We start from the raw sequence: 26,339 nt of genomic DNA on the forward strand, positions 1-26,339 counted from the left end.
TTATCTTTGCCACCTTTTATTCCTGTATTTTTTAATACGCAATTTCTTTCACTTACAATGTGCAGTGAACTGTTCCTAATTCTACATGAAGAAAATGAGAAGAAAACTTGTGGTTAGTAGTTAACCAGAGCAGCCGCACCCTGGGATGGGAGCTGGGCAGTGTTTAGACAGGCTGTTTTCTGAAGACTTGGATGATGGCAGAAAAGCCATCGCTGGGTGCAATGCTTGGCACCCTTAATGTCTCCGGATGCTGAGATGAGGAACGCCCAGCTTCACCAACATGCCTGCTCTCAGTCGTGGCACCTGTCACTGCTGAACTGAGACTCACCACAGTAGCTGCAGTCACCAGCTCAGGGACCGATCAGCTGCGTGTATTCGAGCAAAAGTGATGTGTGAACTTGAGTACAGCCGGTATGCTAAAGAGGTGCATATGGCAGTTACCATGGTCACAGAGCAGCGTGAAGAAACTTAAGAGCTGCGACTGCACACAGTAGGATCAGTTTGATGTTGGGGCCACAACGGACATGGAAGAAAACTGAAGCCCCATTAGCGGCATCTCCACTGGCATGTCCTGGAGTTAACGTGCAGTCAGAAGAGCCTTTGTATGGGTAATTGGCAGAAGCTGCTTGCTCTTCAGTCCTTCGTAGGCAGAGAACCTGCACAGATGCAGCTAAATCAGAGAGGGCAGAAACTTCATTACATCAAGAAACTCTTCAAAGCTGATTTTTTTCAGAAGGAAACAAAACTTGCCTTAGGAATCAAACTGGTAAGAGACTGGCGACGCAAATCCGCAGGAAAGAGCAAGCACTCGGATAATGCTGGCTTAGTCCTCAACACAAAACTACTATCCTGGACACGGCATGTCTTCCGGACTTATCGTGGCTCTTCCATGAGAGCCTCTATCCAGCTGCTTCCATTCATCAGTTTAGTGGTCGCAATTACATACTCAGTGCCTCCATCTTCCAACTGGGAGAGAAAGCGCAGGGCGGCGATTTCAGCAAAGGTGACACCCCCGAGGAAAAATATCAGCGTGACTCTGTTTTCTCCGGGTTGGCCTAAAAGGTAAACATTTCAGAATTCAAAAGTATCTATTACTGCTGCTTCTTGAAATATTTTTTTTCATTTAAAAGTATATAAAAGGGTTGGAGAGATGATGGCTCAGCAGTTAAGATTGTGTATTGTTCCTGCAGAGGAAGTTTAATTTCCCAGCACCCACATCAGGCAGCTCACAACTGTCTGTAACTCCAGCTTCAGGAGATGCCTCTGAACGCTCCAGGCACACACACAAACACACACAAATCATAAGTATATTTAAAAACAGAGAAGTATAAAAAGGTCAAGTGCATCTTGGTATAGCCGGTTCATTTGAGGCTCTGGAATGTTGATTTTGATCTTACACCCCGAGTCCTGGGGGTCTCAGTGCAGACTGAAATATGCTATTCACAAGGGCACAGCACAGCTCTGGGCTGCCAATGTGCATTAGCAACCGACTTTACAAAGCAACTGCACAACACGAGCCCCATCAACAGCACACCTGACTGTGGATGGGAGATAAACTCACGCTTCTTCTGCAGCCCGGTGGGCAATGGCTGCCGTTCTTCAAAGTGGGGTCCCGGGAGAATGCGGAGAACCTCCTCGATGCTCCGCCAACCTGGCCGGGAAAGGAGCTGAGCGAGTCGCACACTGAGTGGTGCATAACCACTGTACACGTAGGAAATGTCTGTGGGGTTCTGTCAACAGTTAAAGAAAAAAATACGGAGACTGAGAGCCACCTGCAGTTTTTTGGTAACTGAAGTTACTTGATTAGGAAACAGAAACTTAAAATACCCCTTGCCTGTGTCTTGCTCCAATCCACCTTGTAGGGGCTCTGTGTTTAGCACCCAGGGCTTTACGTCTGTCTGTTACTCTCTCTCTCTCTCTCTGGTTTTTTTTTTTTTTTTTTTTTTTTTTTTTTTTTTTTTTTTTTTGAGAGAGGGTTTCTCTGTAGCTTTGGAGCCTTTTCTGGAACTAGCTCTTGTAAACCAGGCTGGCCTCAAACTCACAGAGATCCGCCTGCCTCTGTCTCCCAAGTGCTGGGATTAAAGGCGTGCACCACCACTGCCCAGCTTACGTTTTTCTTTTTTTAAAGTTTGTTTTGACTTATGTGTACAGCAGGTATCTGTTTGTGAGTTGTAGATGGAAGCATACAGACCCCTGCAGAATCAAGGAGGTGCTGGAGTCACAGGAGCTTGTGGATCACATGATGCTGGTACTTGGAACCATACCTACAGCCTGGCTTCGCTTTAATCATTTGTTGTTTAAGACAGGATCTCACTATGTAGGCCAGGTCAGTCTCAAAGTTAGGATCCTCTTGCCTCAACTCTGGAGTGCTGGGATTACAGGTGTGCACTTGGGAGACTGAGACTGGAGGATCAAGGTGTTCAAGGTCACTTGCTAGTAGGGAGTTAGAGGCTGGCCTAGACTACACTGAGTCACACATACACAATGCACACACGCACGCACACATGCGCACACACAGGAAGCAGATTTAGCATGTGTGAGGCCTGGGTTTAATTTTCAGGACCAACAAACAAACAAACAAACAAAAAACCCTTAGTAGTATTAAAAAGAACCAGAACGGAATGGGGCACCAGGAAGGTTCTTAGATCTAGCCCTTGGTAGGCAGTAGGCGTTCCAGGGGAAGAAGGTCAGACAGTGGTGAACTAGCACACTATGTGGACAATACAAGCTTGGCAGCATCGCACTGAGTGATGACTCTAAAACCAAGAGGACCTCTGCAGACACGAGCACAGAGGAAGTGTGGAGTGCTGCGAGGTGCACAGACGCCCCATGGAAGGACTAAAGCCTGGCCACACAGTGTCCTCTGTGAGGAACGTTATCTGTGGCAGGAGCTGCTTCCCTTCCCGGTGCACAGTTGACTGGCTTACATGTAAGGATGTGAACTATTTCTAACATCTCCTGCACCTCTTCCCAAGGCCCTGTGCCCAGAAGCCTGTAGGTGTTGTGCCAACACTCCCATGACTTCTGTTTGTGCCACGGCACAATTGGAGAGCAGACAGCAGCCTGTGGCCTGGCTTGTTTTGCCCTGCCCCCTGGTCTGTGACACACATGGAGGTCAGAAGCCGTCAGCCACACAGTTCTCTCTGGTTCCTGTGACAGGTTTCTCTAATAACTATCACCTGTCCTTCATGCCTCAGCTGGTGTGATGGACGCTAACTGCAGGATGGGCCTCTGAGCATGACTGATTACATTAGGCACCATCGCGGGAAGGGCTCCTTGACTAATGCGTGTAAAGAGTCACGGAGCACTGGCTAGCACAGGTGTGCACATCCTCTCTGTCCCGATGGACATGCTGCACCTGGCTCCCTCAAGCTCTTGCTGCTGGGACTCCCAGCTTTGATGGTCTGTAGCCTGCAACTGTGAGCAACAACAGTTGGTGAAGGGCCCACACTGTTCACATCTTTATTACCTCAAGCTATCCAATCTGACAGCATCCTGTCTCTACTGAGACTGGGATGGATGCCGTACGCATATGCACCGCTTTCCTGAAGCATGGGGAAATGATTAGAAAAGAATAAAGAGCTCAAAGAGTACGGGCACTTGCTGCCAAGCCTGGCAACCTGAGCTCAAGCCCCAGAACTGACATGGTAGAAGGAAAGAACCAACCCCTTCAAGTTGTACACCCACACTGAACAGATCAATGTGAAGAGACACTCAGGAAGCAAAGCTGATGTACAGATTACAGTGTGCACGCTGTCACTGTGAACTACAAGAATCAAGCCCAGGAACACATCTTACTTGCTCATTGACATCATCCATCCAGAGCCGTAGCGTTTTCCGAATCGTTGGGTAATTGTTTCTGCCCCCTGTCTGAGCTTTTAGCAGGCCAGCCTTCTCCAGGTTGTTCAAGGTCAGTATGTGCTCATAGCCGTAGGTCTGAAGGAGAAGGCATTTGGCAGTTATGTTAGGTCAGGAAAAGGGCTTCTGCAGATTTCCAAAGAGGAGCACTCCAACAAATCAATGTGGTTTGTACCCCAGGGCTCATTAGCAAGGTCAGGACTGAGTGTAGAGTGCAGGGGACAGGGCAGAGGGTGTGGTGACTGGGACTCTTAGATGCTTGCCCACCAATATTAGCCCTGCTCCTTGTTTCAGAAATGATTTAAGGTTTTTACTTTAAAGTCAGAGTTTCCGATCCAAGCTGAGCATTAAAGAAAGTGTATTTCTATTCAGTATATATTAGCTCTCAAAGGCTTATTTGCACACTGAGAAGAATAAAAATAGTTCATAGTAAAATTTTGCACATAGAATTTTGTTTTTTAAAAAGAACAGTGGTCGCTGGCCCTGTGGAATGCCCCCCGAGACACTTTACAAACATCATGTCAGCTACCCGTAGATTGCTGTACCAGCCATGCTAACTAACCTGGAGCTCATACCGACTGGAAACCTGTGTACATACACAGCCTGCGTGCAAAGAAGAAATAGAAGGAGGAGGAACCTCTGGGGAGAGACAGGAATTGGAGCAGGGCTGGGGACAATTGGCTTGCTCCATGCACTTCTGCAATACTGGAATCTCATGAGAATTTCTGTCATTTGTGTAACTAAAGAAAGAGGAAAACAAAATCCACAAAAACTAACAATACACTGAGCACTGACTGGTAATAACAAATAACCACCTGCCTGAGACGTTCAAATGGGAAAATTGTTTTTTTCAGACAGGGTCTCACTATTTAGCCCTGGCTGGCCTGGAGCTCACAGAGCTCTATCTGCCTCTGCTCCCAAGTGCATGTGTGTGGCATGCTGCCAGGCTATAAGAAAAAAAACATCTTTTAATAGCAGTGGGCTTCCCCATTACTATAAAGTCTAACAAGCTAAGCCTGTTTAGGAACAATCAGAAATTTGTCCTGTACATACACACACATGCAAATCAATCAAAGAATGCAATAAAACTTTCCACAAGGGTTAGCAAGATGCCTGCTGTCAAGTCTGATGTCCTGAGTTCCATCCTTGGGTCTATATGGTGGAAGAAAAGAGCTCACTACCAAAAGTTATCTTCTGTCCTCTACATGCATATCATGACACATAAGCATGCATATACACATGTGCAAACACACATAAACATGCTAAATAATTAAATAAACAAACATAATTTTAAAATTTAGATTAAAAGGATGGTGGTGATAGAAGTTAAAGACAAGGCTGCTGAGAAGGTCCAGAGGGTGAAGCACCTGCCATGCCATGTGCTGAGCTCCACGGAGGTGGAAGGAAAACACACTCTGAAGTTGTCCTGCCCCCTTATGCATGCCATGATGTGTACACACAGTAACAAACAACAGGTTCTCAAACAAAGCAAGCTCGTGTTCACACTAACTAAAACAGCAGCTGTGAGAGTTAAAAGACGTGCTCCTTCTCGGCATATAGACCCTCCTTAGTTTACTACCTGGAGAATTTCCCTTTTGTAGAAGTCCAGAACCTTCTGCTTGAGCCCACTGTTGCACACAGACTGGAGGCACACCAGTCTCAACACCTTGATGAGCGGATGCTTCTGGGCAATACAGTCCTCGATGTAATTGTTGACCTAGAAATGAAACAGAAACAGACTAATAGCCCAAGGACTTAAAACAATTTGATATCTCCTATATTCCCCTAAAACGGTGGTTCTCAATCTGTAGTCAAGACCCCTTTGGGAGCCGGGAGGTGGTGGCGCACGCCTTTAATCCCAGCACTTGGGAGGCAGAGGCAGGCGGATCTCTGTAAGTTCGAGACCAGCCTGGGCTACAAGAGCTAGTTCCAGGACAGGCTCCAAAGCTACAGAGAAACTGTCTCGAAAAACCAAAAATAAAAAATAAAAAAATTAAAAAAGACCCCTTTGGGGGTCGTAGTTACAGGGTCACCTAAGGCCATCTGCATGCCAGATATTTACATCACGATTCATAACAAAATTACAGTTATGAAGCAGCAACGAAATGATACGGCGACATAAGAAATCACAAACCACTGACAGCTGCGACTGCTAGCGTCAGTGGGAGGCAGATGAAGTGAGTCAACTTTTGCCTATGAGGGAATTGCTAAATACAGTTCAGTCACTGTTGGTGTTAATGATAAACCTTCACTGTAAACAAAAAAAAAAGAAAAAGAAAATAATTTCATGTCGTGGGTCACCACAACATGAGGAGCTGTATTAAAGGGCAGCTCTAGGCAAAGAAAGACAGCAGGAGAGAGGAAGGCTGTTTCCTGACTTCCTCGCCTGGGCTGAAGGAGTCTCCCTCATCTCTGTGCTCCAACCCGACGGCTACCACACACACACACCAGCGTGAGGTGAGGTGGTGAGGACAACACTGGGCAATCAATGCCTGCTCGGACACATCTACCTCACAGACAGACAGTTTAGTGGACACATCTACCTCACAGACAGACAGTTTAGTGGACACATCTACCTCACAGACAGTTTAGCGGACACATCTACCTCACAGACAGACAGTTTAGTGAACACATCTACCTCACAGACAGACAGTTTAGTGGACACATCTACCTCACAGACAGTTTAGCGGACACATCTACCTCACAGACAGACAGTTTAGTGGACACATCTACCTCACAGACAGTTTAGTGAACACATCTACCTCACAGACAGACAGTTTAGTGGACACATCTACCTCACAGACAGTTTAGTGGACACATCTACCTCACAGACAGACAGTTTAGCGGACACATCTACCTCACAGACAGACAGTTTAGCGGACACATCTACCTCACAGACAGACAGTTTAGTGGACACATCTACCTCACAGACAGACAGTTTAGCGGACACATCTACCTCACAGACAGTTTAGTGGCTGCTGAATATTTGGGGCTTATGTGGCTTGGTCTACCTAAAAAAAAAATTACCAAATACCAACAATTTACCTAGCATGAAGTGATAGGAATACTTTTAAAAAATAGGAACCTTTGCAAATTGAACAATTAATATTTTTTTATTTAAACTTTTTTTTAATTTATTATGTATATAGTATTCTCAGTATTCTGTCTGCATGTATGCCTGCAGGCCAGAAGAGGGCATCAGACCCCATTACAGATGGTTGTGAGCCACCATGTGGTTGCTGGGAATTGAACTCAGGACCTTTGGAAGAGCAGGCAATGCTCTTAACCACTGAGCCATCTCTCTAGCCCAAACAATTAATATTTTAATGGTGATGAATATTTTAAAAAATTACATAACAAATTCTTTTGTAAAAGTGGCCTGCATTGGTTGTTGTTTTGAGATAAGGTCTCCTGTAACCCAGGTTGGCCTCAAACTTGCTATGTAGCCAAAGCTGGCCTTAAATGCTTCCATCTCTCAAGAGCTAGGATTACAAGTGTGGGTCCCCACGCCGAGCTGGTGTGTGTCTGTGTGTATATGTACAATGTTGTTGTTGTTATTTGCTTTAGGAATATTGGGTCTGACCCCAAGATTTCTAGGCATGCTAGACAGGTACTGTTCTATCAATAACCTACGCCCCCACCCCAACAGGCAAATATCGTTTTTTATTACACACAAACTCACATACACAGAGAAGGGGGGGAGAGCGAGCACAAGTGGAACCAGACAATGGCTGAGGGACAGGAAGAGTGTCAGTCTGAGTACTAAAGAGGTGGCAGAGGCAAGGGATCTCTGAATTCAAGGCTAGCTTGATCTACATATCAAGTTCTAGGCCAGCCAGGGCTCCAGGTGAGTTTTAGTCTCAAACAATAACAACATAGACAACAAATACCGCAATGGACCGCTGATCTGGCTCTAACCATACGTGACTGGCTTTCACTCTGGTGAAGAGCAGGCTCCCACATACCTTGTCAGTGTCTACCCCAGACATGAACTCCTGCTCCACTGTTAACTTATCGAAGAAGTCTTCAGAAGCTAAAATGTAATCAGCAAAGTTTTGACTTAAAAATTCAGCAGTGTCATTTGGCTTCAGTGCTATGCTTCTATTCATAAGCAGAATTAGCAAATGCGGCACACAAAACCAAAAAGGTAGAGACTGGGAGCAGCCAGGAAATGCCAGAGCATTGCACGTTACACTTGCACACTGCTCCTTCGAGGCCCTTTGCTTTGGGTACACAGGTCAGGACCAGGCAGGGGTCTCAGTGCCAGTGAACTTCCCCAGGGCACAGCCTCCTGCCAACTGATTCCTACTTTTGTCACCAGCAGATAAAGGACTAATTTCCCAACACTGAACTAAGATTCAAAAGCATATTTCTTTTTTTTTTTTAAATAAATATTTATTATATATACAATATTCTGTGTGTATGCCTGAAGTCCAGAAGAGGGCGCCAGACCTCATTACAGATGGTTGTGAGCCACCATGTGGTTGCTGGGAATTGAACTCAGGACCTTTGGAAGAGCAGGCAATGCTCTTAACCCCCGAGCCATCTCTCCAGCCTCCCTCAAAGCATATTTCTTAACATTTCATACTGAACAGATGCTATTCAGTACTGAACTAATTCCTCAGCTTCTCCATCTGAGTCAGATGGGCTTGCATTAGGACTTAATACCTTAATAATATATCTCATGAGGCTCTCTGTGATAATTCTCTGGGACGTTTGTTTTACTTTTTGAGACAGGGTTTCTCTGTGTAGCCCTGGTGTCCTGGAACTCACTCTGTAGACCAGTCTGACCTTGAACTAGAGATCTGCCTGTCTCTGCCTCCTGACAGCTGGGATTAAAGGCACGTGTCTCTGGTTTAGTTTGTTTATGAGGCAAGGTTTAGTGTAGCCCAGGCTGGTCTTGAACTCACTATAAAGTGAACTGGGCCTGCACTTCAGATCCCCTGCCTTCGGTGCCCCCACCACACTGGCACTGCAGCACACACCACCAGGCCTGTACTGTAGGAGAGCACATTAACTGAGCTACATTCCCAGGCCCCTTTCTTTCTTGTCTGAGAGTCTCACGGTGTAGCTCAAGGTGTCCTTGACTTTATGGTCTTCCTGCCCCAGCCTTCCAAGTACTAGGATTACAGGTGCTCTGCACAGTTCTTAAGAGGACCAAAGCAAAGTCTCAGCAAAACCCTGAACACCATACCGCCCTGATTAAATAACCTTCACACAGGAAAACATCATGGGGAAAATACTGTTTCATATCATACCGGGGCCATCCTCTAGATGAGTGCTTTTTTCTTATCCATATTCCAGGTATTTGACCTCACAATTAATACTTCAGCTGAGTTAATCACAAATGGAACTTTTTAAAAGACTTGTGTGTACCTGAGTGTGTCTGTGCAAGAGCACAGTGTCCTCAGAGGTCAGTGGGGTCTCCTGGGTGGAGTTACAGGTAGCTGTGAGCTACCTGCAGTGGTGCTGGGCCCTGCACTGGGGTCCACAGCAAGGGCAGCAAACGCTCATAACCATTGGGCTATATATCAGCCTGGACAAGCGTTCCTATTAATGTCACATGCTTAGTTGGATTAAGTGTCCCCAACTTGTCACCCCATCCCGGAGAGGGGCAGGCAAGAGGGTCATCAGGAGTTCATGTCAGACCTGGCTATACATCAAGTTTAAGGCAACCCGGGCTACATGAGACCGTACCTAAGCAAGTCATACACTTCCTTCTCCTGTGACTCAAGCATGATGCTCAAATGGAACTGGCTGTGGGTGGCTCAGTGGTCAAGCACTGCTTCACATTAACAAGCCCCAGTTTGATCCTAGGCACTAAAATAATAAAATAAATACATAAAGCACGGCTAGTTTTCCCAAGGAAGGACCAAGGTGCCAATGACAAGGGTGCTAGACAATGTATCCACAGCCAGTCCCAGGTAGGAACAGCTACAACAAAGGGTACTCACTAGTGACATCTTTGATTAACTCCGCAATTGAGGTGTGGTTGGCAAGAGATCCCCTGGCTGCCTGCATGTGGGGCAGCTGGGAAACAAACTGCTTAATCTCCCCCACCGTCTTGGCATTGTGCCTCTCCTGCAAGAGAACAGAACAAGCAGCTGCACCATGAGGCGGCAGGAGAATATCCAGAGGATGTGTTAGCAATATCATCATGAAAGGGAAATACAAATCAGGTTAAACCCAGCTCCAAAGCCATAGGAAGGTAAGTACAGTGACATGGTGCAACTCCATCAAATGACCCCAGGGTGGAAAGGAGAACTCCTTCAAGTTGTCCTTTCCTCCCCAAACACACACACACACACACACACAAGCTCTAAGTGCCTCACACAGCAGAAAGAGTCTAAGTCAGGCATGCCAGAGCTGACTTATAACCACAACACTTGGGAAGACAAAAGGATTAGAAGTTCAAGATCATCCTCAGCCATGAGACAATGTCAAAAATCAAAAACAAACAGTCAAAAATTTTCTGTGTAATAGAAACAAATGCCATCTGGCATTGGATCTCAACAGTGAATGCAGCCCATGAACAAAGTGAACTCGATTATTGACAAGAACATTTTAATAACATCATCCAAAACTATCTTCAGGAACATGGCGTTAATCTACAAAGAGAATCCCTAAGAAAGGTAACACCTGAAACCAGAAACACAACAACAAAGGCAAAAGGCACTTTTCAGAAACTCTCTCAGTTTCTGTCTGCAGAGTCTAAACAGTCATTGTGTGAATCTAGCGAATTCCGTACTTCCAAACCAGCGCAACCAGAACAAACTGGCTAAAGAGGAGGCAGGAAGTGGTAACGAGGCAGCTGGGGATTCTGCTCTCATTATCACTGATCACACATGTGGGCTCCCCTGCTGGGCCATGCTGGCCAGACCTCCTGTGTTCTCCTCGAGCAGCATCCCACGTCTGTCTAGTACAGCTGGCATCCTCTGGGGGAAGGAAAGGGTATAACAGAAAATCATGGGAAGTTTTTATGAAAACAATACCCATGCTCTCACGCCCCCTAAAAAGAGGAGCCCTGAACACAGCGCTGCTGATACAGGCCTGAGAAAAAGTTTTAAAGCAACAAAAGCCTAGGCTGGTGACACAGCTCAAGGGCACAGCGTGTCCAGATGACCTGAGTTTAATCCCTGGTACTAGAAAAGTAAATAAATAATGTATTTTTTTTAAAAGAAAACCTTATCCTCTCTTGAATCTGCAGGTATTTGAATAAGATAGGTGTGCTATAGCCCAGCCTCTTTAAAACAAAACAAAAAAAGGATTTCTTTTATTTTTTAATTATGTGTACTTGCATGTGTCTATGCGTGGGTATGTCCACGTGAGTCCAAGGGAATTGAACTCAGGTCCTCTGCAAGAGCAGCATTCTACACTGCTGAGCCATCTCTCCAGCCCCAACCCAGCTCCTAAATTATGGTTCACGGTTCGTACAAGACTGTGTAAATGAACATGAGGGTCACAAAAAGTTTCTGAACACGTGTTGTCCAAAAATTAACTGAAACACATTTCTGTCAGTGCTCACGAAGGCACTGGCCCTGAACATACAACATGGCGCTCTTGCAGGTGTGCCTCCTTCAGCACAGAGGGAGCCCTTGCAGGTGTGCCTCCTTCGGCATGGAGCCCTTGCAGGTGTGCGTCCTCCAGCACAGAGGGAGCCCTTACATTTGTGTGTTCTCACACCAGTCCAGGCCGCACATGCTGCCTAGACATCACGGCTCAGACTCAATGCTACTTCATGCTATAAACTGCACTGTTCTCACTAGATGAAAGATTTTTGCTCTTATAGAAACATAATGGCTTGGAGGGGGAGGGACAGCAGTGGCACACGCCTTTAATCCCAGCACTCGGGAGGCAGAGGCAGGCGGATCTCTGAGTTCGAGGCCAGCCTGGTCTACAGAGAGAGTTCCAGGACAGGCTCTAAAGCTGCAGAGAAACCCTGTCTCGAAAAAACCAAAAAAAAAAAAAAAAAAAAAAAAAAGAAACACAACGGCTAATGACAGGAGACCTCTATTATTTTCCTACAGAAGTTCCAGGCCACGATTACACAAAGAAATCCCACCTTAAAACAAACAAACAAAACCCCCCAAAAGCAAAACCAGCAAAAATCAAAGTGAATACCTCCTAAGAAACATTACCTGAGGGTGGGCTGATCTCTGGCTTCCATATGCACATGTAGCACACGTGCACATATACACACACGCACGCACACACACGTGCACATACACAAACACACAACACACACACACACACACACACACACACACACACACATACTCTGTGGGGAGAACTTTTGATTTCCAATGATTTCTTCTTCCTTCCTCCCCCACCTTTTTTTCTTTTCCTTCCTTCCTTCCTTCCTTCTTTCCTTCCTTCCTTCCTTCCTTCCTTCCTTCCTTCCTTCCTTCCTTCCTTCCTTCCTTCCTTCCTTTTCGAAGAGACCCATCTGCCTTTGCCTATTGAGCTACCAAGTGCTGAGATAAAATGGAGTGTGACCATATCCAGTTCCCATTATTCCTAAAATGGCCCTAAACACACCCCTGCTAGTCTTCACTGTGTATTATACAAGAAGAGTCAGTCTCAGCACTCACGATTATAAAATCAAAGTATCAATCCACTCTTAAAAACCACTGAAGATGCCCCATGTCCTAAGTATCAAATATCAGCTAAGATTCAATCCTTTACATAAAAGTCGGCAAGCAGGGCACCTCCCTCGCATGCAAATTTGCTTTTGTCTTTAATAGCTGGTAAAATTATGAGCACATCAAGGAATTATTTTTAAATAAATTTTCTTATGATTTGTTAGTTTAGTGTATACCTGACTCACAGACCTAAACATCCCAGGTAAACAGAAGTCTGAGCTGCAAATGCTCCCGCTGTGACCAGGACTGCTGTCCCCTCAGCACTCCCAGAGGGCAGGGTGGCAGCCGAGGCTCGCCTCACCTCAAAGGCAGCAGAGATGATCTTCGCCTTCTTGCTGAGCACAGAGCCCACAGCGTTGAAGTTCTTGTCTCGGATCTCAGCATAAAGCTCCTCTGCAGAGTTCAGCTGAAGCTTCTTCGCTTCCGTGGGAAGGTCCTTCCCGCCACCGCCACCCTGCTTCTTGGGTGTGAATTTCTCTGGCGGTAACTTCACATAACCTGAAGTTGGAGGGTTATTGAGCAGTTATTGGAAGATCCAAGAGTCAAAAGCCTGGGCCTAAAATGCCACTAGCAACTCACTGCAGAAGAGCAGATGGTTTGTCAGTCACAACTACTGAGTTAGAAGATAAGGGCTCTCCACTCTGCTAACACTCTCTGTGGCCCAGCTGCTTCAACAGCCATACTGCGGCTCTAACTGATTCTGGACAGCATAGAAACCATTGCAACAATGTCGAGTTTATCAAAAGAAATCTCACCAACGTGGGCATGCCCCAGGTGAATGCTAGCACTCAGAAGGCAAGGGCAGGAAGACTGTGGTGAGGCCAGCCTGCACCACATATCCATAAAACAGCAGCAGCAAACAAGACAGAAAATTCCAGAGTGTTCACAGGAAATAACAAAAGGTGGTGGGAATTTTAAAAATTCATTATTTTTATGTGTATATATGTTTTGACTGCATATATATTTGTATGCCATGTGCATGTGGTACCCAAGGAGACCAGAAGGGGACACTATTCATTATTACACCAGATCAGAAGTGGAGTTTAAGGCCAGCAAGATGCTCAGTGATGACCTGAGCTTAGTCCCTGTGGCTCTGGTGGTGGAAGAGAGAACGGATGGTACAGTGCTCCTGCCCCTCACGTATGGAACTGAGGACAATCTGCAGAACTTGATTCCCTTTCACTCTAAAATGAATTCTGCAAAGAGAGACTTCCAGGAACCGAATGCCATTGCTGTGGTTTGGGCCATAGGAGGGGCTATGTTTTCTCTGCTGTTTTTCCAGTTTCTCCTTAATTAGCATTTTAGTTATGAAAAACATACAACGAAGAGACTGAGTTCCTATTCTTTCTCTTCTTGGACAGTCCCTACCTGCCTCGCACCTTTACACAGCCGTCCTGGCCCACTCAGAGGCCACCCCTGCCCAGACCCTTCCTTGTCCTAAACTCCAGGCTCTCCTTTTGCCATCTTCGGAGTATGCTCTGCAAAGGCTCACCCCTTCTTCTGATTGCCACCTATGATCCAGCATCTTGGAATGAACACTTCTGTCAATTAAGAATGAGGGTAAGATACCATTTTGGGGAACAAGTTAAAAAATACAAGCCATATGACCGTATCATTAAGGCCCTGCATCTCTTGGTCCTTTATGGCAATGCCTCTTCATCTCTATCCTCAGCTGTCCACATCCGGCCCCCTTGGCAGCACACCTGTTCTCATGATAGAAAGTACAGAACACAAAATTTACCTCCTTGGCCACTTTACAGTTAACGGTTCACAGGCGTTCTGTTATGCCTGTTTATGTGTGCAGAGGGTTATGACCACAGCCGCTGGCTCTAGACTTTCTTACCCCAAAGGAACGAGCTTCCCAGTCTCTGGACTTTACAACTTTATCCACAGGATGTCAACAGAGGCCAGGCCGAGACAAACAGCAGCCTGGGTGTATGTGTGTGTCTATCCATTCATGGTAAGGGGTACAACAGACCTTGTCTAAAGGAGCCATCTCCCCTGGACATTGGCTGCCAGGTGGAAATGAGGTCTAGGGACTGCTAGAACATAGATTTTTTTAAGACATGGCATGAATCAAGACTATTAATAATTCCTCACATTTGAAACGCTAACAGAAATATGTTGGCCCAAACCAAGCAAACTACACATGCTGTGACCTCTGGCCTAATCACTTGTTATGCTCAAACTCCAGCTGGTCTTCCAAGACTTCCACCTAGTGACCTCAACCTCCTGAGCAGCTGCTGAGGATTTCACCATCTGTGCACATCAACTCAAGACAAGTTGGCTGCCCCAAATAGCCGGCATTTACAGTCTGTCTTCTTTTGAACCTCCACCTGAACTTTACTCTTCTTTCCAAACCCAGAGCTCTCCCGATGTTCACCACCCACATGGGTCTAGCTTCAGCTAATGTGAAGCAGGCAAGCCTGAGCAAGGAACATCTGGTCAGTCCAGGAGTCAGCAGAGTACTTCAAATGTCTAACCTTAGGCTCACAAGACGAGTCAGCACCTTTTCTCCGGCTATGCTCTGACTTCTATGCCAAGGACTTTCTCAATAACGTTTGGGCTGGGGTGGTGACACTGTCTATAACCTAAACTCCCAGCACTCAGGAGATTAACCAAGAAGACCAGAGCTTAAGGACAGTCTGGGCTACAGAGGGAGACTGTCTCGCAAGAGTATAAAAATCAGGGGCCAGTGAAAGGGCTCAGTAAGTAAAGGTGCTTGTCACCAAGCCCGATGGCCCAAATTCAATCCCCAGCATCCACATGGTGGAAGAAGAGACCAGCTCCTAAAAGTTGTCCTCTGACTTACATATATGCACAGTAGATACACAAGTACACGTGTGTGCACATACACACAATAAATAATAAATAAATGTGGGAAAAATTTTAAATAAGGTATGATCAAAATATATATACATGAAACTGTCAAATAGCAGATTAATAACATTTTTAAAAGCATTTCTTTTTTTTCTTTAATTTCTTTTTATTTCATGTGCAGTGGTGTTTTGCCTGCATGTATGTCTATGTGAGAGTGCCCATAGCCCTGGAACTGGAGCTACAGACAGGTGTGAGTTGCCATGTGAGTGCTGGGAATTGAACTCTTGTCATTTGGAAGAGCAGCCAGTACTCTTAATTACTGAGCCATCTCGCCAGTCCCAAAAAATGCTTCTAAAAGTTAAATAAGGTGGGTGTTTTGACACACATCTTTAATCTCAGTTCTTGGGAAGCAGAGGCAGAGGCAGGAAGAGGCAGAGGCAGAGGCAGAGAGAGGCAGAGGCAGGGAGAGGCAGGCAGAGGCAGGGAGACGCAGGGAGAGGCAGGGAGAGGCAGAGAGAGGCAGGCAGAGGCAGGGAGAGGCAGGCAGAGGCAGGGAGACGCAGGGAGAGGCAGGCAGAGGCAGGCAGAGGCAGGGAGAGGCAGGCAGAGGCAGGGAGAGGCAGGGAGAGGCAGGCAGAGGCAGGGAGAGGCAGAGAGAGGCAGGCAGAGGCAGGGAGAGGCAGGGAGAGGCAGGGAGTGTCACTCTCCTATCAGCTACTTCCCTGCCCTGTGTGTTCTTATTTGGCCATTTGGTCACTGTACGAAAATGATACATATACCAATATGAGCACAGTTTATAGTGGGAATAAACAGGACATACAGTTTCTCATGGTCTTCATTTATTACTTTCGGGGCTCTGCAATGTTGTATAATGTTCTCAACTATTTAGAATGCCTAGAAAATAAACGGCAACACAAAGCTTCACCCCAACCTCCTTCATGTTTTCTGGAATGATTCCTCAAGTGACATTCTTGGGATTTTTGCAATCCAAGAACTAATAGCATTTTTGTTTTGTTTTTTAAATATTTATTTATTTATTTATTATGTATACAATATTCTGTCTGTGTGTGTGCCTGCATGTCAGAAGAGGGCACCAGACCTCATTACAGATGGTTGTGAGCCACAATTGAACTCATGGCCTTTGGAAGAACAGGCAATGCTCTTAACCACTGAGCCATCTCTCCAGCCACCTGTTTTGTTTTGTTTTGTTTTAAGACAGGGTTTCTCCTGGAACTTGCTGGGTAGACCAGGCTGACCTCAAACTCAGAGATTCATCTGCTTCTGCTTCCCAAGTGATGGACCAAAAGATGTGCACCACCACCCAGCTCAAGAATCAATAACTTTATATGCTGCCAACTTGTTTTTTAAAAAATTGTATTAGTCCCTACTTTTAAAGCATCATTAGAAAATGGATCTTTAGTGAGGTGTGGTAATTTACACCTTAGTGCAATCACAACACTAGGGAGGCACAGGCTAGCCTGGACTACATAATAAACTCCACGTTAGTTTCAGCTACAGTCTGTTTCAAAACACAAGGGGTGGGGAGAAAAATGAGGATGGAACCTTTCGACCTTTGCATTCAAGCAATGCTTGAGACTAACATAAAGCAGCAGCCTCCACAGTCGGGACCAGTGAAAGCTGGTGTCACTGCACTTACTGTTCTGAATGCCGTAAATCTCATCGATGAGCCCTTCGTACGTGAGCTGGGTGGCGAGCGGCGTTAAGAGATCCACGTTGCGATCAAGCAGCAGGAGGTTATCAAACACAGGGAACACTGGGTTTTGGCTCCCCGTAAACTCCCGCTTCATCCTGACCATCATATTGGCCACTTGCTGGAAACAAAACATGGAATCAAGTGGAGCCTCCTGGGAACCAGCAGAGTTTAAGATTCTGCTACAAACAGAGCAACAATCAAAAGGCAAAAAAAAAAAAAAAAAAAAAAAAAGAAGGAAGCAGCAAGGGTCAGACTGATAACGAAATAAACAGCTATCAAGAAGCACCTGCGGTTAACCACCATGCCAACTGGGAGCGGAGAGTGGCCCCTGGGCCCCAGCCAAGACACAGTATCAGACCAGGTGACACTGGCTTCATGGGGTAATTACATTCTACAGTGTCTGCAGATGGTGAGGGAAGCAGCAGCTTTCCCGAGAGAAACAAAGGTACCTGTGAGCCTCTGGTCATAGCTTTAAAAATTTTTAGAAAGATTTAGTTATTTTTAGGGTAGAAGAGATGGCTCAGTGGTTAAGAGCACTTACTGGTCTTGCAGAGTGATGTAGGTGTGTCTTCTATCAATCTGTTGATTTCATTGGTTAATTAATAACGAAAACTGCTTAGCCTGATAGGTTAGAACATAGGTGGGTGGAGTAGACAAAACAGAATGCTGGGAAGAAGGGAAGTGAGTCAGATGCAATGAAACTCTGACCCAAGAAGGACGTAGGCTAGAATCTTCCTGGTAAGCCACCCCTCGTGGTGCTACACACATTACTAAATATGGGTTAATCAAAATGTGAGAGTTAGCTAGTAAGAGGCTGAAGCTAATGGGCCAAGCAGTGTTTAAATGAATACTATTTGTGTGTTGTTATTTCGAGGCATAAGCTAGCTATGCGGGGAGCAGGGCGGGATGAAAAGCAGGCCGGCCTGCTCGCCTCATCACTACAGCAGAGAACTTGGGTTCAGTTCCCAGCCCCCACCTCTGGGGGCTCACAACCATTTGTAAATCTAGTTACTAAGAATTCATCCAGACAACCTCTGACCTCCAGGGGTACCTGCACCCAAGTGGTGCATATAAACCCACAATATGCACATAAATCCTGCCCCATATAAACTAAACTTAAAGAAGATTAGGGTTTTTATTGATATGTATAAGTGTGTCTGGGTGTGGCTTTGTACATATGAGTACAGAGCCCACGTTGATCATAAGAGGGCATCGGATCCTCTGAATCTGGAAGTACAGGTGTCTGGGTGCTGAGAACTGAATTTGGTCTTCTGTAAGGCAGGAAGCACTCGACCACAGAGCCATCTTTCCAGTCCCCAGTCACAGATTTTGTCAAAAGATCAATACCAAACTTTGTGTTGTGTATTTGTGTTTGGTCACCTGATCATTCATACAGGACAGAAAGCCAAGAGCTCTGTGACTCTGGCCCAGATGGAACTTCTCCAATGCGTGACATTCACTGTAAGTCACACTACACACCTCATGCCATGCTTATGATGCATTTAAACAGCAAAGCCACCTAAGTGGCCTGTGAAAGAGACACTTGTCACCTTGGTCACCTCTGCTAACATGTCCAGTGGGTGAGTACTGACAGGGATGAGACCAAGTCCTCAACATGGATGCATGAGTGCCGAGGACTGACTGCGTGTCTGGGGACTCCCTCATCGACCACTATTCTGGATGAAACCAGAAAACAGAGGTTTCTCACCCGAGCACATTCTCCTTTCCCAAAGATGTGGGGGATGGTTCCATACAGCGCCTGCAGGGTCATCAGCCCTTTGGCTGCATGGTACAGGCTTGTCTGGTCACCCTCCAGGTAGCACTCCTGTGGAGACAAAGGCCAGTTACTGAGGGCCATCCATTTACACGTCAAAATGTTGGCTGGGGCTGGTAGTTCAGAAGGATGAGCAGGGGGACAGGAGTCCCAGTTCACCCCGGGCTACATGAGACCACATTTGAGATAAGCAAAAGACAAGAATGAAAAACATGAAATGAAAAAACCCAAAATGGTTCTCTTTTGTAGTACAGCTTGGTAGCACACACCTTTAATCCCAGGAAGAGAGGCAAGTCAATCTCTGAGTTCAAGGCCAGTCCGGCCGGTCTACAGAGCATTCCAAGCTACCCAAGGATACACAGTGAGACCTTGTCTCAAAAAACACAAAACAAAAAAAAAATGGCACCTTTTGTCCCAAAGCCCCCAGTCCTACTACCTCAGGGTCTCTTCAGTACTCAAAGCCAGAAGCAGGAGGACAATAAGAACCAGGGCTGAGGAAGGGATGGTGGAGTTCTGACCCAGAGCGCGGCTGTCCCAAAAAAGACCTCACAGAAGTTGGCTTCACTCTGAGCACCTTGTTTCTGACTCCTCCAGGCTGATGTTTGTAACCTTTCCCCAAGACAACAGCCAGGACAAGAGTGCCGTGAGATGCACGCTCTCGAGCACTTCAAATACTCCACACTTCATTTCATCTTAAAAAGTTGTATTCTGGGCTGGAGAGACGGCTCTGAGGTTAAGAGCACTGACTACTCTTCTATAGGTCCTGAGTTCAATTCCCAGCAACTACATGGTGGCTCACAACCATCCGTAATGAGATCTGGTGCCCTCTTCTGGTTCATGCAAGCAGAACACTGTATACATATTAAATAAATAAGTCTCAGAAAAAGTTTTATTACTATAAAGACTCTCCTTTTACAATGCTATCTTTAAAAAAAAAAAAAGATTTTCAAACTAATGACCGGATTTTTTTTTTGTATTTTTTTTCTTTTTTGGTTTTTGAAAACAAAGTTTTTCTATGTAGTCCTGGCTGTCCTGGAACTTGCTGGGTAGACCAGGCTAACCTCAAACTCAGAGATTCATTTGCCTCTGCCTCCCAAGTGCTGGACCTAAACATGTGCACCAAACCTGGCATTGCAGATTTTTTTTTCTTATTTTGGTAGTTCTGGAAATCAAACCTAAGGCCTCAAGCACATTGCTCCACTTCTGAGCTACTCTCAGTAACAACAGACTTAACCTGAATGACGGTCATACTGGCTACGCACTGGAAACAACACTGGACCAGCTGGAGCCCTTGCCCGCCAGGACAGTCAGTAACGGAGTGCTATGCATTAACAGCCCACTCCTTGCATAGGGAACCCCACGTGGCATTTCAAGCTACAAGGGCATTTTAGAATGAATGCTACTACACATTAATATTTAAAAGCTCATATTCTGGGCGCCAAACTTACTCATCCACACAACAGAAGCCCTGTAGTCTTTTACTAGGCTGTGTGACTTTAGATATACCAGTCTTTAGTTAGGAAAATGAAGGGGCTAACGCTATGTGCTGACACTGAACATTCAGTGGGGTGAGCACCATCTCAGATTTTATACACTGCACAATAAAGCCAGAAGCACACAAAGATCTCACATCTCTTGATGTCTCTCCATCTAGGAAACACCAGGCGGCTCCATCAGAACTGGGGGTGGCATTACCTTCAGTCATAACTCTCTGCCCTAAAACTAGGGAACATACAGGCAAAATAGTGTATGTGCTATGAGTGAGGGCTGCAGAAAGCCTGTCTGAAAAAGAACTTAAAAGAGTTCTTAAACCCCACTAAAACAAAAGCGTGAGAGGTGAGCTTGGTGTGGCTTCTGCAAAGAGGTCTGACACTCAGGGTAAAATGGCCTCCTCATCACTCTGTGTCCTTTCTAACTAAAAAAAAAAAAAAAGTACTATGTGACATATGTTTACAGTTTACAGATTCTTAGGGACAGGGCAGGGTTGAGACAGAGTCTCACTATGTAGCCCTGGTTATCCTGAAACTCATTATACAGACCAGGCCAGGAAATCCGCCTGCATCTACCTATTGGGATTAAAGGTGTGTGCTACCATGGCTAGCTATTTACAAAACTTTCAAATTATTGCTTTAATTATTAGGGTTTTTGTTTTGTTCGTTTGTTTTGAAGTTTCCCTTTTGTGGTCAAGCTGGCCTCAGCCTCTCAACTGTGCCTTAGTTTCCCAGGTGCTGTGACAGTAGGTGTTTAATTAAAGGGGTGAATCTGGGGCTGGAGAGATGGCTCAGGGCTTAAGAGCAATGGCTGCTTTTCTAGAGGACCTAGATTTAATTTCTGGCCTCTACACAGTAGCTGCCAATCATTTTCAATTCTGACCCACTCTTCTGGCCTCTGTGGACACCAGAAACACATGTAGTACATATCCATACTTGTAGACAAAATACCCAAAGCACGCGCGCGCGCGCGCACACACACACACACACACACACACACACACAAAACCCCCCAAAAAGTAACAACCTAGTAAAGAATCAAAAGAAAAAAATCCTTAAAAATAAAGGAGTGAATTCTACAGCATGTGGATGAAAGTGAAACTAGAATATTATATAAAGAATTCGTAGCCAGTGTGGGGCGCACACCTTTAATCCCAGCACTTGGGAAGCAGTCAGGCAGATCTCTGTGAGTGTGAGGTCAGCCTGGTCTACAGAGTGAGTTCCAAAACTGCCAGGGCTACACAGAGAAACCCTGTCTCAGAAAACAATAAATAAATAATTAAAAAATAAATATAAATAAATAAATCCTGAAAAACAAAAAGTGGGAGCCAGTCAGGTATGGTTATATACATCTGCAATTCCAGCACTTGGGAAGTGGAAGCAGAAGGATCAGGAACTCAAGGCCAGTCTGGGCTACATGAGACCTTGTCCTAAAATAGCAAAATAGATTTGGGACAAATACTTTATATCCATGAATGAACATTAAACAAAATATCAAAAACAAACAGAAAGAACAATGGGAACCAACAGGTCCATAATCAGAGCACTTGGAAGGCTGAGTAGGAGGATGGCAGGTAAAGCCACCACAGGCTACAGAGCACGGCAACCCCTTTAAAAACTGGGGTGAAGTGTGGGGAGCTCTTGCTGTTCAAGCCGACCTTGAATCCTCACTCATGTGAAAAGACCCCACAGGCACCTGTGTAACCCCGGAGCTGTGGGCGCAGGTGAGAGGATGTGTGAACCTGCTGGCGACCAGTCTCAGCTTCAGGTCAGGGAGAGAGCCTGTCCCAAGGGAACAAGATGGAGAGGAACAGTGCTGATGTGCTCTTCTGCACACACACATGCCATATACACCAAAAAGGGAAGAGAAGGAGAAGTAGGCAAAAAAAAAAAAAAATGAGCAGGAAATTTGCCAAAGTGAACATATTGGACATTCGTATGCATGTGAGATGGGCCTCACCACGTTATAATCCCAAAAAGATGGAAGTCTAAAGGTCAGTCATGGTGGTGCTCAACTTTAATCCCAGCACTCAGGAGGCAGAGACAGGTGGGTCTCTGTGAGTTCCTGGTCAGCCTGGCCTATATTGTGAGTTCTAGGCTAGCCAGGGCCACACAGTGAGACCCTGCCTTTAAAACATGAGTTTGATGTTAGGAAAATGTCAGCCTTACTTTGAATGCGCCCTCTGATTCCATGGATAAGAGGTCTCCATCAAATGGAATGAGATCTAAACTGTATTCTTCTCGATGGATAAACGATCCCAAAACACCCAGGTCCTTCAACCGTTGTTCACACAGCAAACTCCGGCGTGGCACAAACAAAATGTGGAAATCCCTGGTCGGGCCACGTCTGTCTTCACTGCAAAGGAAGTAAACTTTATTAGCTTATGTGCTGCTTAGAGTCAAAGGTTTTTCTTATTTCATCTTCACTGCCTGGCAGGCACTAAACAAACTTTGCTTAATTAAACACAGAAAGACAGACTCTCAAGGGACTGGAGAGATGATGGCCCCGAGGTTAAGAGCACTTGCTACTCTTCCAGAGGACACCGGTTTGGTTCCCAGCACCAACATAGCAACTCACAATTATCTACAATTCCAGTTCCAAGGTATCTAGCACCCTCTTCTGGCCTCCACAAGCACCAGGCATGTGCACAGTGCACACATATACAGTCAGGCAAATACTCATACACATAAAATAAGCAAATCTTAAAAAACACCAGACTCTCATACCCAAACTTTTAATCAAACTTTGATTCCAGCACCAACATCACATGATTCATGAATGTCTGTAACTCCAGTTCCAGGGAATCCAACACCCTTTTCTAGTCTAGACACACAGAGAGAGAGAGAGAAAGAGACAGAGACAAAGAAACAGACAGAGAGAACTAAAAATTCCAGATCTCACAACAGGACATCTGTGTATTGTTGAAAACAAAACCTCTTTAAGCAAACCAGCTTAACACACAGTCTTCTACTAAAATAATACCTAACTCCTGACTCCCACTTCCTAGTCTCCTTGTTTGTGGACTTCCAAAATTGGCCCATACGCAGCCACAGTTTTTAGGGTTGCATCAATCAACTGTACCAGAGTGCAGCCTGTGCTGAGAGCTTCCGCTATAGATTGGATCCAACATTAAACTTTAACCAGTTCTTACTCATTTTGCTTATGAAATTCAAACACATTACATCTTGGCATTTTGAAAAGAGCATGACCATTAGAAGTTTTGGGTGCTGTGTTTTCAAGGCAGGGTTCGTTCTGCTGATACAGGATTGAACTCTCAGTTATCCTGAGAGAGGGAAGTTACTTCCCTCCAGCTCCTCAGAGCTCTCTCACAAGCCTCCCACCTCTCCCCTAATATCCTGCCACATCTGCTCCTACTCTCCCAAAAGATGGCCTTCCAACACTCTGGCAAGAGGGTGCTACAAGGCACAGGTACTCAGAGCATTAAAGTCACTATAAAAACAACTTCTGGGCAGGAAAAGTTCAGCAGGGGAAAGCGCCTACCACCAAACCTGATGAGTCCAATCCCTGAGACCTCCATGGGGGAAGAGAACCCATTCCCACCAGCTGTTTTCTGACCTCCAAACAAGCACCATGCACACACCCATCTCCAAAATAAGTAAGTAAGTGTAAAAAAACCTTTTAAAGCCCAACTCCTTTTGAAATGCAAAGCTCTGATGTACCTGAGCACATTCTCAGCAATTATATCCATCAATTCTAGCCTGGGTCTGACCAAAAAAATGATATTCTTGACATCAGCTGCTGGCAATCGATTTCCTTTAAGTGTGAACATTTTTTCCACTTCATGTTCCTAGGGAAGCAAACACAAAAGGTTATTAAAAACCTGACCTCTATCATCTTTAGATTTATAAATAATTCAGTCACATAAAGGACCAAGCTTCAAGACAAAGCCATCATTTCTGCATGGCAGTCTCACTACCAGCACCGCAAACCATCAAAGGCACCAGTTCAGGGCCACACGAGACAGTGCTGTGTGCAAAATGCTTTTTGTTCCTGTTCCTTCTCCATGGTGCCAGTTATCAATTCCAGGGCCTTGGGCATGCCAGGCAAGTACACAACCACTGAAGAGCACCCTCTGCAAAGAACGCTAACCATGTCTTAATATCGGTGTTTGTACAGATTAAATAGCTTTGCAAGTGGTTATTCAGGAAGAGATGTAAAAATCTCATTACCAATACGAAGTTCAATTCATTAGTAACTCTTAAAGAGATCCCATGTGTCATGTTACCTTGAGTAGAGAATACTGGGCGATCAGTCCAAATGGTCCTGTCAGGTACTCATCCCACACAATAGCCTGCAAGAGAGGAGAAATGCTCCCTTATGCCAGACAGTCTCAGAAATCCCAACAACAGTGGCAGACAATGGCAGTTATACACTGTAGGAATACATTTTTTAAGGTTTATTTTTTCCCTGCGCCCCACTCCCATTTTAATTTATTTTAATTTATGTACAGTTGTGTGTGTCTGTCTTGGAGAATGTGCCTGTGTGGGAAGTTCCTTCGGAGGCCACAAGGGTGAGATAGGAGTTACTGATGGTTATCAGTTAGCCCTGTAGATGCTGGGAACTGAACCAGCTCCTCCTTCCTAAAATCTGGAGTTAAGATTTTTACACATTCATAGATAAGATCACATTCATAGCCCAAAGGTCGAAATAAAACTTTCATGGGGGGCAGGTATGCTACCAAGGTCCAGTAATCCCTTCTTCCTCCGGGAGTGACACTTAGTAAAACTGATACAATACCACAGTCATAATCCTAGTGTCCTTAAAATCTATTATATCTGTCGGATCTCAGCATCGTCTGCGGTCGAATCTGGGTTCCTGTGATTTAATCTGCCTTCTTGACTCAATAGCAGCAAGCAATCATCTTACTTGGGACCCCATTTTTTCCAAAATTAACTGTAGGTACCTCGGTTTTATTTTTCTCTTCAGATTAGCACTGACAGTTCCCTAGAGAATGATTCATAAATCTCAGAATAGAGAAAAAATAATGCTTAAAAGAAAATCTCACAGCAGGGCAAAGGAAGACTCACGTCTGTAAAGCCAGAACTTGGTAGGCTGAGGCAAGGGAATGAGGAGCTGGAGGCTAACCTGGGTTACACAACCAGGAACAGTCTATGCCGGCAGGAATTGACTCAAAAAATAAAACAGAGCCGTGCACACGCCTTTAATTCCAGCACCCAGAGGCAGAGGCAGGTGGATCTCGGTGAGTTCGCGGCCAGTCATGGCTACAGTGAGACTCTGCCTCAAATTAAGAATGAGGGAAAAAGGGAAGGAAATTCTATCAGCCCGGCTTCCTTGTAAAGCGGGTGCTTTAATCAGCAAGACGGTCCGTGTTAAAGGCCAACTTTTCAAAGTTTCAAGTAACTCCATCGAGCTGTGGGCATGGATGCTTCCAGACTGGAAGGGAGCTCGGGGCTGTTACAGAGCAGCGGCCTGGTCGGCGCCCAGGCCTCGCAGCGCCGCGTCGGACCGGCAGAGAGGCGCCGAGCCTCGGCCCTCACCTTGCTCCCGGCGCACTTGTCCAGAAACTCTCGGAGCTCGCGACGCACCGCCTCGCGCAGCACGTTCAGGTTCACCCGCCCGTACGACAGGTGCGCGGCCATCTTGCCAGGCCACCGGCGTTTCCCAGGCGCTGTCGCCGTCACGTGGCGGGCCGTCCACGTGACCGGACTCGCTGACGTACGTTTACGGCGGAAGGACAATTCCTTAGCTACACTACCGAAGGGCCTGGAGTGCGCGTGAGCGACTACTGGTGCCTCGAGCTAGGAATAGCGGGCACTGAAAAGTGCGGGGATGTTCTTTATGTTTTAAAATTAATTTTATTTATTTAATTGTTTTTGTGTGTGTCTCTCCAGACAAGGTTTCTGTGTGCAGCTTTGGAGCCTGGCCTGGAACTAGCTCTTGTAGACCAGGCTGGCGTCGAACTCACAGAGATCCGCCTGTCTCTGCCTCCGGAGTGCTGGGATTAAAGGCCTGAGTCACCACGCAGGTAAAAAGTGCGTTTTAAGAATTAGATTTTATG

The 26,339-nt window shown here is 45.7% G+C and overlaps 1 protein-coding gene across 2 annotated transcripts; it reads right to left on the minus strand.

Moving 5' to 3' along the window:
* Window positions 1–25,949, minus strand: Vps33a (VPS33A core subunit of CORVET and HOPS complexes). Of its 2 annotated transcripts, none has more exons than XM_038346570.1 (13): window positions 25,819–25,949; window positions 24,546–24,611; window positions 23,980–24,107; window positions 22,468–22,654; window positions 18,743–18,859; window positions 16,978–17,152; window positions 12,802–12,998; window positions 9,813–9,939; window positions 7,824–7,891; window positions 5,438–5,575; window positions 3,799–3,936; window positions 1,562–1,730; window positions 1–1,055 (listed from the first exon to the last, which is right to left on the minus strand). In XM_038346570.1, the coding sequence occupies exons 1-13, from the start codon at window positions 25,918–25,920 to the stop codon at window positions 874–876; spliced, it is 1,794 nt and encodes a 597-aa protein (XP_038202498.1). In that variant the 5' UTR covers window positions 25,921–25,949; the 3' UTR covers window positions 1–873. The 2 variants fall into 2 exon arrangements, with proteins under 2 accessions (XP_038202498.1, XP_038202497.1); XM_038346569.1 differs by having other exon boundaries at window positions 1,535–1,730.
* Window positions 25,950–26,339: the final 390 nt, after the last annotated feature.

The sequence above is a fragment of the Arvicola amphibius genome, chromosome 10, assembly GCF_903992535.2.
Source record: "Arvicola amphibius chromosome 10, mArvAmp1.2, whole genome shotgun sequence".
Taxonomy (NCBI): domain Eukaryota; kingdom Metazoa; phylum Chordata; class Mammalia; order Rodentia; family Cricetidae; genus Arvicola; species Arvicola amphibius.